Source organism: Beauveria bassiana (genome assembly GCF_000280675.1).
Source record: "Beauveria bassiana ARSEF 2860 unplaced genomic scaffold BBA_S00016, whole genome shotgun sequence".
NCBI classification, from domain to species: Eukaryota; Fungi; Ascomycota; class Sordariomycetes; order Hypocreales; family Cordycipitaceae; genus Beauveria; species Beauveria bassiana.
In genome coordinates, this window is record NW_007930851.1 from 69,438 (window position 1) to 82,771 (window position 13,334).

Consider the following 13,334-nt stretch of genomic DNA (forward strand, 5'->3'; position numbering starts at 1 on the left):
TTCCAACGTTAGGTCGTCACTTTAAATTGATTCACCGATTTATTATTATTGGGTTGACACGTTCGTCTGTGCTACCGGTACACCCTCACAGCAGTTATTAGCTTTCGGCATCGTCTTAGTAGCTGTCGTCAAAGGACCCCTTCTTCCCCCGCAGCGAGCGAGCACTGTACCAGGTGAGCTGGGCTGTCTCGATATAACAAGGTAATGAGCCGAGCGTCTTTGGGGCGTCGAAGCCACAAAGTTTTCAAAACATTGGTACCAGTTGCCAGTTGTGGCCATGACTTTCCTTTTGCACACCTGGCGCTGCACCACGAGCATCGTGGCACAAGAGGCGCTCGACATGATGACCTCGCGCCTGACCCGAGAAGCTGTCAGGAAACAAAAAAAAAAAAAAAAAAAAACAAAAAAAAATCTCGACGCTTCAGAGCAGTTGCTCAATCGAGTAGCCTGGCCCGCCCGGGCGCCGCCGCCGCTAGCCTCTTGCCGATACAAGCTCCGGGCGGTTTGGCGCATGCCAAGTAGTAGGCTGCGGACAGGTCCGGCACGAGTGAAAATCGTGTCGCAGGCAAAAGTTCCGAGTCAAGGCCGGAGGCTTAAACGGACGTCGACTTGAGGACCCAAGTTGAGCGACGGCGCTCATCATGCCTCTCACGGTTATGACTTACTACTCCCGGAGCGGACCCGTTCCACCATTTCTTGTGGTCGGATGAAAGATGGAAAACCAACTAGTTGCATATCGGAAAGCCATGATGGCTTGATACCTACCTTTTTCGCTGTATCAAGCTTTTTTCGCTGTATCAAGCTTTTTTCGCTGTATCAAGCTCAAGAGCTGAAAGTCCCGTGTTCTAGAACCTCTTGTGCGCACATTACACACATTTCGCTTGCAAGGCAACAACCCAATGCTGCCTTCTGATTCATCACAGATCGACTCCATCGGGTTTGACTCTACCCCGCCAGAAACCTACATCAATGTCATCATTGGTTGTGCACTCCCCCCCCACAAAGCTTCAACTGATACCAGTCGTCTGGTAGCCAGGCTGTGCCCTGTCCTGCCTTTCATCTTGCTGCAGCCACTCCCATTGAACAGCCATCCTGTAATTTACCAATCGTTTCGCTGGACTCATCTGCGCCCGCCATAACAGAATCTGTTGCAAATCCATATTGGCCGCCAAGAGCTTTCCAGACTAACTAGAATAACCACCATGTCAGGAGCCGCCGCAGTATTCACCCCCGGTTCCACAGCCCTCGTCACTGGCGGAGCCTCTGGTGTCGGCCTCGCAGTCGCAAAGTTGTGTCACGCCAAGGGAATGAATGTGCTCCTCGTTGACCGCAATGCCAAAGCTCTAGAACAAGCCAAGCTACATATCGCAGGCCAGGGTGTGGACGCCTCTGACCCGCGCGTCGTCACCTCGGTTGCTGATGTGAGCCTGTCTGAGGATTGGTCCGCGCTCAAGGACTTTGCGCTGGCCAAATTCGGCCCTATCGAGTTTCTGGCCCTCAACGCCGGCGTAGGTGGCAAGGGCACATGGGGCGACGGCGACTACTTTCGCAAGGTAACGTTTCTGGTCTTACCTGATGGCCAGACATTGGCAACTTGCTAACGCGGCGTAGATTCTTGAAACGAATCTCTTTGGCGTCATTAATGGAATCAATACTTTCTTGCCCGTGGTACAAGAAGCCTCCAAGACGAACCGAACCGCCATTGTCATCACTGGCAGTAAGCAGGGAATCACAAACCCGCCTGGAAACGCCGCGTACAATGCTTCCAAGTCTGCCGTCAAGACGCTCGCGGAGCATCTGAGCTGGGATCTTCGAGAAACCACCACCAGCGTCCATCTCTTGGTTCCAGGCTGGACATTTACAGGAATGGTGAGTCCCACCCAATATGCAACCCCTCTTCCATGTTGTCTTTTGATCCTTGGCATGGATTCTAACCATCTTTCAAACCGGCGGCGGGCAGACCAAGGAGAAGCCGGCCGGCGCGTGGGCACCCGAGCAAGTGGCCGACTTTTTGTACAAGAAGATGGAAAAGAGCGAATTCTATGTCATCTGCCCTGACAATGACGTATCTGAAGAGACTGACAAGAAGCGGATGCTCTGGAGTGTGGGTGATATTGTCCACGGGCGTCCGCCTCTAAGCAGATGGCGTGACGAGTGGAAGCAAGAGGCCGAAAAGAATATGTCCGAGACCAAGATTTAAAAGGTCTGAATCATGGTTCGTCCGAAGCGAACCAATTATTCGCTAGTCAAACTTGAGGTGCGCGGAGCGTTGTACAAGGCTAGAAGCAGGCTGCCGCCTTGTCCGTGGGTGCGTTGCACTGCTTGAGTCGGCCCGCTGGCCACGTATTACAGTGACTGATGATAGGTCGCATGGAATGAACATCGAATGTCCTATTTCCGTATTCGGTGAGTGTCTGGAACCATTGTGATGCTCGCCCAGTTGCATCTTCCAAAGACTGATACTTGGTCCGAGGAAGCCGGAAGCTTGCATCGGGCATCGATTGCCTAGTGAGGGCACACGCACTGCGTTGCACAATTCTGAGGAAGTTAGCTTGTCAGAATTCAAAGTAAAGACGTATGGCTCCAGCGGCGTCACATGCTAACGGGGAGGAGAATGATGATCCAATGACACTATTAAGTTGCTATCTACTATTAATTGATACTAAGAGCCAAGCGGTGTAAGATTTGGCAGTGCGCTGGGCAAAATATCGACCAAATTTCACCTCTGAAATAAAAATACTGCAATGTCGAAAATGGACAATCGGCACGAGTAGATTATCGAGCATGGCCGCCCGCCACCTTTTTTTTTTAAACGACAGTTCCGTGAACCTGCTTCTTCTTGTAGATGTTGATATCTCTCCACATCCAGGTGCAACCCCAAGCAACGGCCAAGAGGCAGACACTGGTCGTGAGCATGTATCGCTGCGAGGCAGAGTAAGCTTCTGAGATGCCGATGCGGATAGGGGTGCCTGGTGCATATGAAAGCTGGGTCGGAAGCTTGGCGTAGATGGCATCAATGGGGGCATCGGACGGGAGGCGCTTAATGAGCTCGTTCTTGAAAGTACCGGTCCAAATCGCGCCCGAGATGGTAGAGCCAATAGCACCACCAATACTGGCAAAGAGATCAAGCATGGCAATGATGACGGCAACATTTTGATGGTCCGAGGGAGCCATCATGGCCAATTCACCGGCAACGACAGTGGGACCGCCCGAGAAGGCAACAAAGATCTGGGTCATGATGACATAGCCAATAGCCTCGCTGGCCTGACGGAACTTGAGCATGAGGCCAACACCCAGAAGCATCAAGGGGATACCGTAGATTGTGGCAACCCACTTGAAGCGGCCCGTGTAGCGCATGAGGAATCCGAGAATAACAGCCATGAAGCAAGAACCGATTCGATAAATGTTGTTGATCCAAGTTACTTGATCGGCTTTCAAGTCCCACACAGCAAAGAGCATGGAAGTAAAGTAGCTGCCCCAGATCCTCGACTGCATGTAGAAGAAGAAGAACATGACGAGGGCAAAGAAGACTGTGCGGTCCATGATGAGCTTGTACGGGAGAAACGTGACGCGAGCAAAGTACTTTTCCCAGACGAGGAAAATCATGAGGAAAATCGCTCCAAAGATGAGGAAGCAGATGATGATTGGTGCACGCCACCTCTGGGGTTGGTAGGAGTAGAGAGAAAAGGGCAAGAGGAACAGGGCCCAGCCAACGGCCAAAAGAAGGAGGCCGACAATGTCAATCTCGATGAGATAGTCATAGACGGCGCGGAGCGTGAGCTTGGTCTTGGTTGATTCCAAAACGCCCTGCTTTCGGGCCTTGCGCTGGTTCCAGAGGAAAACGCCGCAGAGCGGAAGGACAATGACGGGCATCACAATGGACCAAAGACCAAAGCCCCAACGCCAGCCAATGCCTCCGATGATACGCTTAGCAATGAAACCGCTGATGGGGGTGACGATAAAGTACGGTGATGTGGCAAAGGCCAGCATCAGGCCTCGGTTCCTCAAAGACGAAGTATCGGCGATGAAGACGGTGACAGTGTAACTAACACCCTGTGCTCTAAATGATGAACCTGTATTAGTTTTTTTATTCTGCGATGCTCTCTCTTGGGGTTATGGTCAGCTAAGCTTACCCAACGGCGTTAAACACGAGAGCCGCAGCATAAGTCTCAATGCTGTTAGCAGCAGCGGTAGTGATGTAGCCCAGGCACCAGATGACGAGCATCAATGCCAAACCTTGCGGGCGGCCCCAGGTATCCAGAATCTTGGCCAGCGGAAGCTTGCTCAAACCACCGATGATGCTGGACAAGATGTTGACCGCGGCACTGGTAGAGTGCTTGTTGAAGGAGCTCGTCACGAAAGGATTGAGAGTTCGGGTGATGACTTCGGCGGTCGCCGTGGCAAAGTAATACAACCAGATTCTGTATAATTGGGACATTGATTAACACCAGTGTCGACTTACACCAAGTCACTATATCCCGGAAATGGGGAAAATGTACTCACAGTCCATAGGCGGCGGCGAGATCCCATTTGCTCCAAACCTCAGCGGCAGCCTCGACTTTTCTTACACCAGCCTGCTTGGCGGTGCCAAAGTTCTCCTCGCTGGATCGCTCCGTGCTGGTGCCCTTTTCATCGGCACCAGAATCTGGCGCGACGGCCGTGACCTCTGGCTCTTCGGCCGCCGACTTCTTTGAAAAGAAGCGCATTGTCTTTTGGGGTGGCTTGTTTGGCAAATCGCCTGCCGCTAAACAAGGATGTGTAGGGTGTGAGAGGGGGAAACACCACCAAGAAGATGAGATTCGCCAAGCTCCTTGGAACGATAGGGCAAGCGGGTGGCGTTGAACGCTAAGAAAATTGAGGCACAAACGACAACAGCGGCAAAGGGTTCAAGTTTGGGTGGGCTTGGCTGGCTTTAAAACATGCACAGAGTGTGGGAAAAAAGAGGTGATGATCAACAAATTTTTTTTTTATCAGCGAGCTTTTGCCAATAACTATCAATATGCGGTGATGGGTAAAGAGGGGCAGACGAGCGGGGACAAATAAACTCGGTAGAAGAAGCCCATGCAGGCAAACAGACACAAGAAAAGGCTCCGGAAAGTGATGCTGATGCAACCATGCCATAGCAGCATGGTCGCTGTTCGTCCATAGCAAGGGTGAGTGGGAGACTAGGGGAGGGGAACGGCAGGGGAGTGTGGAGGGTCTCGTAGCCACAACTCGGAGCAAGCAGGAAAGGGAAGGTTGAAGCAGAGACTTGCCATGTAACTATACTTGATACTTGATATAAGAGCCCAGCTATGTTAGCACGCGGTCAAGCTGGGATTCAGCGGTGCGGCCGACCGTGTACAAGAGCCCGTGGAGAAAATGCCTCGTGGCTTGAATTTAAATTCGATGGCGCCCTCGAGTGGGAATTCCTCAAAAAACGTGTGGAGTCGACGTAAAAAGGACAGCTCCGGGTCTCTGGTCGTCTGGACATGCGCAAGCTGCCTGCCATCTTATCTGATGATCAGATAAAAATTTTTATCAGATCATGACCACGGCGGCCACAACTCAGTAAAGCCATGGATGGCCTCCACACGCACAACTCAAAACTGGCCCAATCTTTTTCTGATTTCTTCCTTTTTTTTTTTTTTTTTTTCCTTTTCTTTTCCCCCAAAAGCAGGACTTACTTACTATTTAACTAGGAAAAAGTCTTTTGTGGTAATGTTTTTGTCGAAATATCAAAAGCGTCGCGGACCCAGGCGAGCCATCTCGGACATGGCTGCGCAACTCCGTGCGTTCGGAAAGCACCCCAGTCGACCATCAGTATTCGGTTTTGCGGGAGCGCCGCTGGGCTTGTCTAGTTCCAGACCATTTGTCTTGGCGCTTCTGTCCACTTTCACGGGCTGATGATGCCTCTGACAAGGATCCCTCTCTTGTTGGACTGCGGGTTACCACAAACATTTGGCCAGCGCCACGCGCCACCTGGAGCAGCCATCAACGATTCTGGGCTGACAGTTGACAAGCCATGGCTTCGGCTCACTGCAAGCCAGACTAGCCAGTATTATAGATGATCCCGGTACTTATTACCGCCACCCTGACTGACACTGCCTGCCGCCGGGAAAGTGTGGCCTTTTTTCTCAGGCTTGTAGCTTCGCGCAACTATTGTTCTGACGGTTTCGTACCAGCAAATAGCGATATCTCACATATTGTCTGATTCCGGAATGAAGTCTTGCGACGTCACTGTATTCAGTGGCAAGATAAAGGTGGCCACACTCGCAGTCGTTGCATCAGCATCTATTCCGTCGCTGCCCAAAACCACACCGACTTCCTGTCAAAGTGTTCCTCAGCTGCCTCGAAGATGCGATTAGTAAAGTGACTGATTGCTCCCACATCTAGCCGTATGCTGGTGAGTACTAACAAAGAAGAAAAAAACGAGGACATTTTCGAGGCCGCCGTCGGCTGCTTTTGAAAGCGTGTGGAGGCGACAAGGCCATCAGTAAGGGATTATCAAGCCAAACGTGGCATTCATTACTCGTTTCCGTCAGTTAACATGTGCTGATAAACTATTATAGCAGCTACTTCCGGCTACTGCCAAGTGTTGCTTTCTTGCTTCGCGCCGACTGCGTCCGCCAGAGCTGCAAGCAACACACCAGCTCCGACCGCGTCAGCGTCGGCCGACAGAGTAGACGGAAACAACACGGCCCAACTTACGGGTTCCGTAGCGTCTTTGACTGCTTCTGCTCGTTCTTCTGCCAAGCCCACGACGGCGTTGTTAGGAGCAGCTGCTATTTACCTCGGAGCCATTGCGGGGGTCGCCGTGTTGTTGGCTGGCGTCCTGGCTGCTTTGTAGAGTCGACTCTTGTTCGACGCCGACCAATGGGCTGAATGCCGAATGAGCATGTTGTTGTTTTGCTCTGCCAATGCTACCATCTTCATAACTTGGCTAGGCACAGCCTCACGGCTGTGTGGCACTCTACTTATGATGCCGTGATGAGACGACGCTTGGGCATATACTACCACAGCAACTGTGACTTTGCTTGGGGCTAATTTTACGCTCCCAACAACAATCATGGTCCCTTCATAAGTAGAAGTAGTATGGCCTCTGCGCTTTTCTCACGTAGTATGTTGGTGATTGGAGGTCTTGTGATGGAGCATGGCACATCAAAGTCTAACCCACCGGGTAGGTAGAGGGAACGCGGCAAGTTTCCCGGCAGAGCGCTCAACTTCGGTCGCTCAAAGCCACAAAAGGCATTGTGGGTGCTGCACAGAGCGTTCAGCCAGTGGAGTTTATCATGGTTAAGAATAAGAAGTGCATTTGATGGGCAAGTAAAGGTTTTCGCCAACCCACCAGTACCCGCCGAGGTATTGGACCCGATTAAAAAGATTAAGAATTCAGCAAGGGTAGCGGTTTTGAATTGTACTGGTCAATAACGTACAGGTATGTTCCCCAACTGAATCCTCTCATTCGCGAGTCGATGCCTGTGGAGGCCGGCAGGAGCCGTGGAACTACTCAGTGAGAATGTAGAGGTGGTCCACCATCCTGAGAGTATGAAATTGCAAAGTGGTTTCCTTCCGTAACAACGTACTCAACTATAGCTCTGTCTTGATATTGTCAACTGTTGTGCCGAAGCAAATCCGCTGTCGGGTGTCGGAAGTAGATGATTTTCGGACAGCTTCCTTTGCTGCGGCGCGTCCTGAGGGTCCGATCATAATTCTTTGCTGTTTCCAATTTATTTTCAGGTCGCACAGGTCAAAGTCTTCTCCTAGTTATCTTTATACCCTCGATATGTCGCGTTGTCCGAAAGCCTCTGTGCTTGAGATGGCGAGTTCAGAGTGGGCGGCGGCCTTCTTCCCACACTTGGGATGAACCCATCGTGGTTGGCACACGTGACTCTTGATTGAAGCCTGAAAGAAGCGGCCACATCTTGGCCATGCAAATCCGTCTGCCCGGCGCGCCATTTGCCAGCGAAAATTGTTAGGTACCGTAAATCACTAATTAGGTACCCAAAGTAAGCCGTACTGGCCGCTTGAGGCCCGCCCACACGGCGCCCAGCAACGGCCTACTCCAAGCGGCGTCTTGTCCCGCGACCGTCGCCCCACCAAAAGGGAAAAAAAAAGAGAGTGTGCTGGTGAATAGTCAGCCTCACGCGGATCTTGCCTTAACGGCGACGATTGCAGACCATCAAGCCAAAAGGTCCGTCCAAGATCCCTTGGTACCTGCTTGCGCGCAACGAAGGGGGGGGCCTACATTTGCCTTCCACTCCCCCTTCAGCGAAGACCCAACACGCCACCAAGAGACGTACGACACCAAAACGTCGAGACGGCGCCGCCCCAGCGCGCGTTTTGCCCACCATGTCCGAAGACGATGTAGATATGCTGGCCGCTGACGGCCAGGGCTCCGGCAAGGTCGACCGCGATCGCCGGGCGCCGCGTTTCAGCTGGACCCCGGCCTACGAGGCGACCTTTTTCCGGAGCCTCTGCGAGAGTGTTCAGCTGGGCTTGCGCGAGAACAGCAGCTTCAAGGCAGAGGCCTGGGAGCGTGCAGCCCAAGCGCTGCAGGAAAGCCACGGCGCTTCGCCAACCAAAAACCACCTCATCAACAAGAGTGATAATGCGCGAAAGCGGTTCAGGCTGTGGCGAGGCTTGCGCGAGGATCCGGACTTTGTGTATAATCCCAAAGCCAGGACCGTGACCGCGACGGAGGAGGCGTGGCGAGCACATATAGAGGTACGGCTGGCACTGCGGCCCACTGGCTGGACTAGCCTTTACTGATTCTGGTTTTCGCGCAGAGAGAACCGTTGTCGCGCGCACTCAGAGGGCGGCCCTTCGATCACGAAGACTATATGGAGACACTGTACCCCGATGTTATCGGCTCTGGAGGTGCTCCCAAGAGGATCATGAAGCCAAAACGCCGAGACGGCCAACCTGGTGATGAATCCGAACTAGCTGGGCCAAACATGTCCGTTCTGTCGACTGAAATAGCCGTGACAGGCCAGCAGACACATTTGGAGAGCCCAAGCAATCAACATGCACCAAATACAAGCTCCGATCAGCCAGGTACCACAACACCATCTGCTGCCCATACACCAGCTGCCTCCCTAGCTAGCGCTCTGACGCCCCCAGAAGATACAGCAATGTTGAGCAAGAAGCGAAGTCTGCCAAGCGCAGAGTTGGAAGGCCCTCTGCCAGCCTTGAACACGCCGTCGCGGCTTGAGACAAACCAGGCCGGGTCACCACAAAAGCGCGCTCGCTTCTCTGCATTCGAACATGCAGCGCCTCTTGCTGCATCCGCATCTGCCACCCTGCCAACGCCACAAACGATACGAGACAGAAACCCCGGCCTGCTGGACACCATCAATGGCAGCCTTCCTGGCGTGCAGCATGTGTCATGCATAGGGGCGGGGACCGCTTCCGGCCTGTGGCGCGAGAAGGCGGTCGACTTGTTCTACAAGGATTTTTCTGCAGAAGAGCTGGACCTGCAGGTGAGAATCCCGCAGAAGCTGCTCAGCAACGACCATACAGCCATGGTCTTTTGCAAGATGCCTTGCCGGGTGCGCGAGCATTGGGTTCGAAGCCTTCGAGGCGACTTGCACTAAGACGCATTCGATGCCCCGTTGGCCACGTTCACTGTGTATTTGTACAACCGGTATAAAGTTATTGTTGTTGTTGTTGCCTTTTCTGCGCACATGATTTCTTGTCTTTTTTAATGCGACATACGAATAGGGGAGTACTGCGGATTTTGGGTGATGTTTGGCCGGGATCTAGTTTGTTTTTTTTTTCTTGGTTTCGATTGGCGGTACTGTTGAATCACCATTTTCTACACCATCTGTGCTTGCGGGGGAAGCATTGTACCTATTTGTTCGGCGTCATTAATAATATGGGAGGGAGATCAATAGCATTATAATCTATTCGCTGGTATGCTATACATAATCACATCTGCACCACGAGAGCTTCGTACTATGACAAGCATCTACTGCGTTCTATGAGGCTGTTGTAAGAATATACGTTATAGTTATAACAGTAGCTCAACGCGCATGTACTCGCTTCTCTGCGCCCCTGGATCTAGCCGTTACCATTCGAATCAAGCTTACTTGGCGGCCGTTGCGACTAAGCAGGTCAACCACCCTGGCGCGCGCTAGCTCGCAACCCCGAACAGCAATACACGCCCATGGATTTGGGGCCAGTGACGAGGCGGTGGAAATCGGAAGCGCTTCTTTCACATGCCATTCTGATACAGGTTGCCGTAAATTTCCCTACGAAAAGCTGCTAGCGTCGGCTTTCTGGTAGAATCAAACAATTGCAAATTCGACGCGTGATGTGGCGTGGACGCAGTGCAGGGGGGGGTGGGGCAATCGTTACGTCATGACCTGCGAGCTTTCCCGCCATCTTCTTGCCGACCTTCTGACGTTGCGCAACCTGTTTAAAACATCCAAATCTGCTGTCTGCTCCTCAGTTCACGATACTCTTGCTCGTTGTAGATCCAGTTTCACACCTTTCCCATTTACTACATCTATCACGTCGTCTCCGAGTTGAAGCCAGCACTTTTCATTGAATCCTCTCACAGAAGACTCAAGACACCTCACATTACGCGTTCTCTGAGTCGCTACAACCTAAAACAATCAACAGTAAGCGCAGCGCTGCAGACCAAGCTCGATGATTTAAGCCATTGAAGGCTTGCTGATTGTTCAACAGTGTCATACGCCAACGCCGCCGCCAAGGGCCCCAAGCAGTCCCCCTCCGAGGTAATTGCGACACCATCCTCCTCCTCGTCCCCCATGTGCTCTCGTTGCTCTCGCTCACTCACTAACTTCGTTCAGGCTGCCGCTCCCCCTCTTCCTGAAGTCATCCCCAACGAGTCAGCCTCCACCTCGTCGCTGATTGACGTCGACATGCCCAGCGTGCACACAGTGCCGTCCGACTTTGTGGAGCAGGACGTCAAGACGGAGACGCAGGCGAACCGCATCGAGCGCGAGGCCGAAGCCGCCAAGGCCAAGGCTGAGCGCGCCCGCAAAAACGCCGCCGCCGAGGCCAAAAAGGCCGACTCGTGGATCACCAAGCAGGTCTCGCAACTCTCGGACGGTGCTGCCTCGGGCGTCGCTCTCGCCAACCTTGCCGCGTTTGTCGGCGTTGGCTCCTACCTTGGCTACCAGGGCTGGAACCTGTACCAGAGAGGCAACCTCGACGGCAAGGCGGTCGGCCTGGGTGTCGGCATTCTGGCCGCCGCGGGTGCCGCTCATGCGGTGGTGGGAAGCTATCTCTACCGCGGAAAGAAGAACTAGGGTGCCTTGCCAACGGACGTGGCTGCGGCCATGATTTTGATTTGTGAAGAGGTGGATGGTGCAGAAGATTTCTACTCTAAACAACGGGCCACTCAACTGCTTTTTGTTGCTCCACTTGAAGCAAGTTTGTATTATTCGAAGTTAATAGTAATGAATTACGTTTTCTAGGAGATGTTTGTCTGTTTTTGCTATGCGTAAGTTCTCTAAACTGAAATCACTAGACGTGGAGTTGTTTGTACAAAGTAATATATCCGATCTTCTGTCCTTCTCCGGATCTATCTATACGCTATCATGAAGCCGTCCTTTTTACTTTTCGTACAAAGCCCATCCATCAACTGTAGATGGGCGACTGAGGTGGTACAGGGGACCGCTGCCGGACTTGGGTTCCAAGCATTGTATCCTGAAATGGAGGCTGGTTTATCAAGTCCTCGATCAATGTATTCCTGGTCTCTAAGCCTCCTTGGGCTTGGGGTCATCCTTGTTGGCTTCGGTAGCATCCTCCCACACAGGGCCGCGCGGAGAATTCGTAGAGGTTGTGTCAATGCTAGCTTCGGGAATGGCGGAAGGGCCGGGCTCAGATTTGACGGGCTTGATATCGGCAGCCTCTGAATCGTTGGGCTTGAATCCGGCGGGCTTGGACTCGGCAGTTTTGGACTCGGCGGACTTTGATTCCGCGGGCTTCTCCGTATGCTGCTGAGGGGCGGCCGAGACAGTGGCATCGACGGCCTTGAATTCAACGGGCTTCTCCGTCTGCTGCCGAGGAGCGGCCGCGCTGGGCTCGACGCCAGGAGTCTGCTTGTCGGCCACCTTGACCCCTTCAGAAGCGGTTTGCGTATCGGTAGCATCGTGATCTTCGCGAAGTGTCTGTGTCTCGAGAGGATGGTCAAGGTCGTCGGGGAAGTCTTCTGCGTTATCGGCCTCGGCTAGCTCAGCGCCGTAGATCTCGGGATATTGGCGGAAGCATTCTTGCATGCCCCTGTAATTGTCATCGTTAGTACCTTGTCTCGGCAAACACTGATGAATTAGGCATACTGGAACTTGTCGATGCACTCCATGCCCTTGGGCTCTTCGTTCGAGTATACGAAGCAGCTGAATGCAGTCTTGAACTCCTCTCCGCAGGGGCCGTGAGCCATGCCGCCCAGGCAGGGGCAGTCCCAGTTGATCTCGCCCGTCTCTGGATTGAACGCGCCCTGCTGGTCAGCCTCTTCCTCGAGGGCTGTCGGTGATGCCGCGTTGACCGTAGTCTCAGCCGCCGTCTCTTCCTTGCCATCTTGCTGCTTCGGCGTGGAGTCGGCGGGCTTCTGGGCCTTGGCGGCGGCCTGTGATTTTCTCCCCTCAACTATAGATGCGACGGTCGGAAGCTCTGTCGTCTCATTGGATTCGAGAAACGAGGACGGCGCAGTAGAGAACTGTTTGGCTATATCGATTGGAATTAGTGGCGCCTCAGGATAGCGGCAGGGGGGAGCTGTCGCCGCATCGATGCGTGCATGCATACCAGGAATTGCCTCTTCAGCAAAGACTGTGCTAGTGCTATAGTAGTATACGGCGCCACCAGCAAGAGCCCAGCGCACGGCAGAGCCCTTCCATGACCTCGATTTATCGGCAGGCGAAGTCGATGCGAATCGGCGCGGAGCGGATCGGAGGGCGGAAGCTCGCAGGCCCGCGACAGCCGGTCGCGAAGCGGATCGCAACGCTGCGCGATACATGATTGACGGCAAATTAGGAGAATTGAAAGGGGAATGAAGTTACGAATGCCTGTGTGTAAAGTGAAGCCACAGCAAACAAATGGAGATCCGAGGGGAGAAGAAAAAAGGTTTGGTCGCAACTCGCGCTGGATTGGTCAGCGCCCAGAAAAAAAAAGTCCGCAGTGAAGCTTGTACAGTGGTATTAACTACACTCCCCACTGTAACCTACTCCGTAGTCGACTTGTCATTCTCCAAGCTGCCGGCAAAGGCCGAAGATTAACCACCCGTTTGCTTTTGTGTGGCGCGTCTCTGAGTCCAGAGCTAGGACTAATCCAAATAGAAATGCTTGCAAGATAGAGGGGAAAGAAACGGGCGTCTGTTTTGGAAAGTT

The 13,334-nt window shown here is 53.0% G+C and overlaps 5 protein-coding genes across 5 annotated transcripts; 3 read left to right on the forward strand and 2 right to left on the reverse strand.

The window, feature by feature from the left end:
* Positions 1–1,202: 1,202 nt before the first annotated feature.
* On the forward strand, positions 1,203–2,200 carry BBA_05826 (20beta-hydroxysteroid dehydrogenase; the record flags this gene model as incomplete). The annotated part of the gene is made up of 3 exons (XM_008600923.1): positions 1,203–1,553; positions 1,612–1,869; positions 1,961–2,200. 3 exons carry the CDS (start codon positions 1,203–1,205, stop codon positions 2,198–2,200), a joined length of 849 nt encoding a protein of 282 aa, XP_008599145.1.
* A 608-nt stretch (positions 2,201–2,808) lies between these two features.
* Positions 2,809–4,706, reverse strand: BBA_05827 (siderophore iron transporter; the record flags this gene model as incomplete). Its single annotated transcript, XM_008600924.1, has 3 exons — positions 2,809–4,060; positions 4,134–4,421; positions 4,504–4,706. The coding sequence occupies 3 exons, from the start codon at positions 4,704–4,706 to the stop codon at positions 2,809–2,811; spliced, it is 1,743 nt and encodes a 580-aa protein (XP_008599146.1).
* A 3,625-nt stretch (positions 4,707–8,331) lies between these two features.
* BBA_05828 (uncharacterized protein) lies at positions 8,332–9,575 on the forward strand (the record flags this gene model as incomplete). The annotated part of the gene is made up of 2 exons (XM_008600925.1): positions 8,332–8,706; positions 8,769–9,575. The coding sequence occupies 2 exons, from the start codon at positions 8,332–8,334 to the stop codon at positions 9,573–9,575; spliced, it is 1,182 nt and encodes a 393-aa protein (XP_008599147.1).
* A 766-nt stretch (positions 9,576–10,341) lies between these two features.
* Positions 10,342–11,258, forward strand: BBA_05829 (uncharacterized protein; the record flags this gene model as incomplete). Its single annotated transcript, XM_008600926.1, has 3 exons — positions 10,342–10,453; positions 10,672–10,721; positions 10,797–11,258. The coding sequence occupies 3 exons, from the start codon at positions 10,342–10,344 to the stop codon at positions 11,256–11,258; spliced, it is 624 nt and encodes a 207-aa protein (XP_008599148.1).
* Positions 11,259–11,708: 450 nt separating this feature from the next.
* On the reverse strand, positions 11,709–12,964 carry BBA_05830 (CHCH domain-containing protein; the record flags this gene model as incomplete). The annotated part of the gene is made up of 3 exons (XM_008600927.1): positions 11,709–12,234; positions 12,291–12,675; positions 12,754–12,964. The coding sequence occupies 3 exons, from the start codon at positions 12,962–12,964 to the stop codon at positions 11,709–11,711; spliced, it is 1,122 nt and encodes a 373-aa protein (XP_008599149.1).
* Positions 12,965–13,334: the final 370 nt, after the last annotated feature.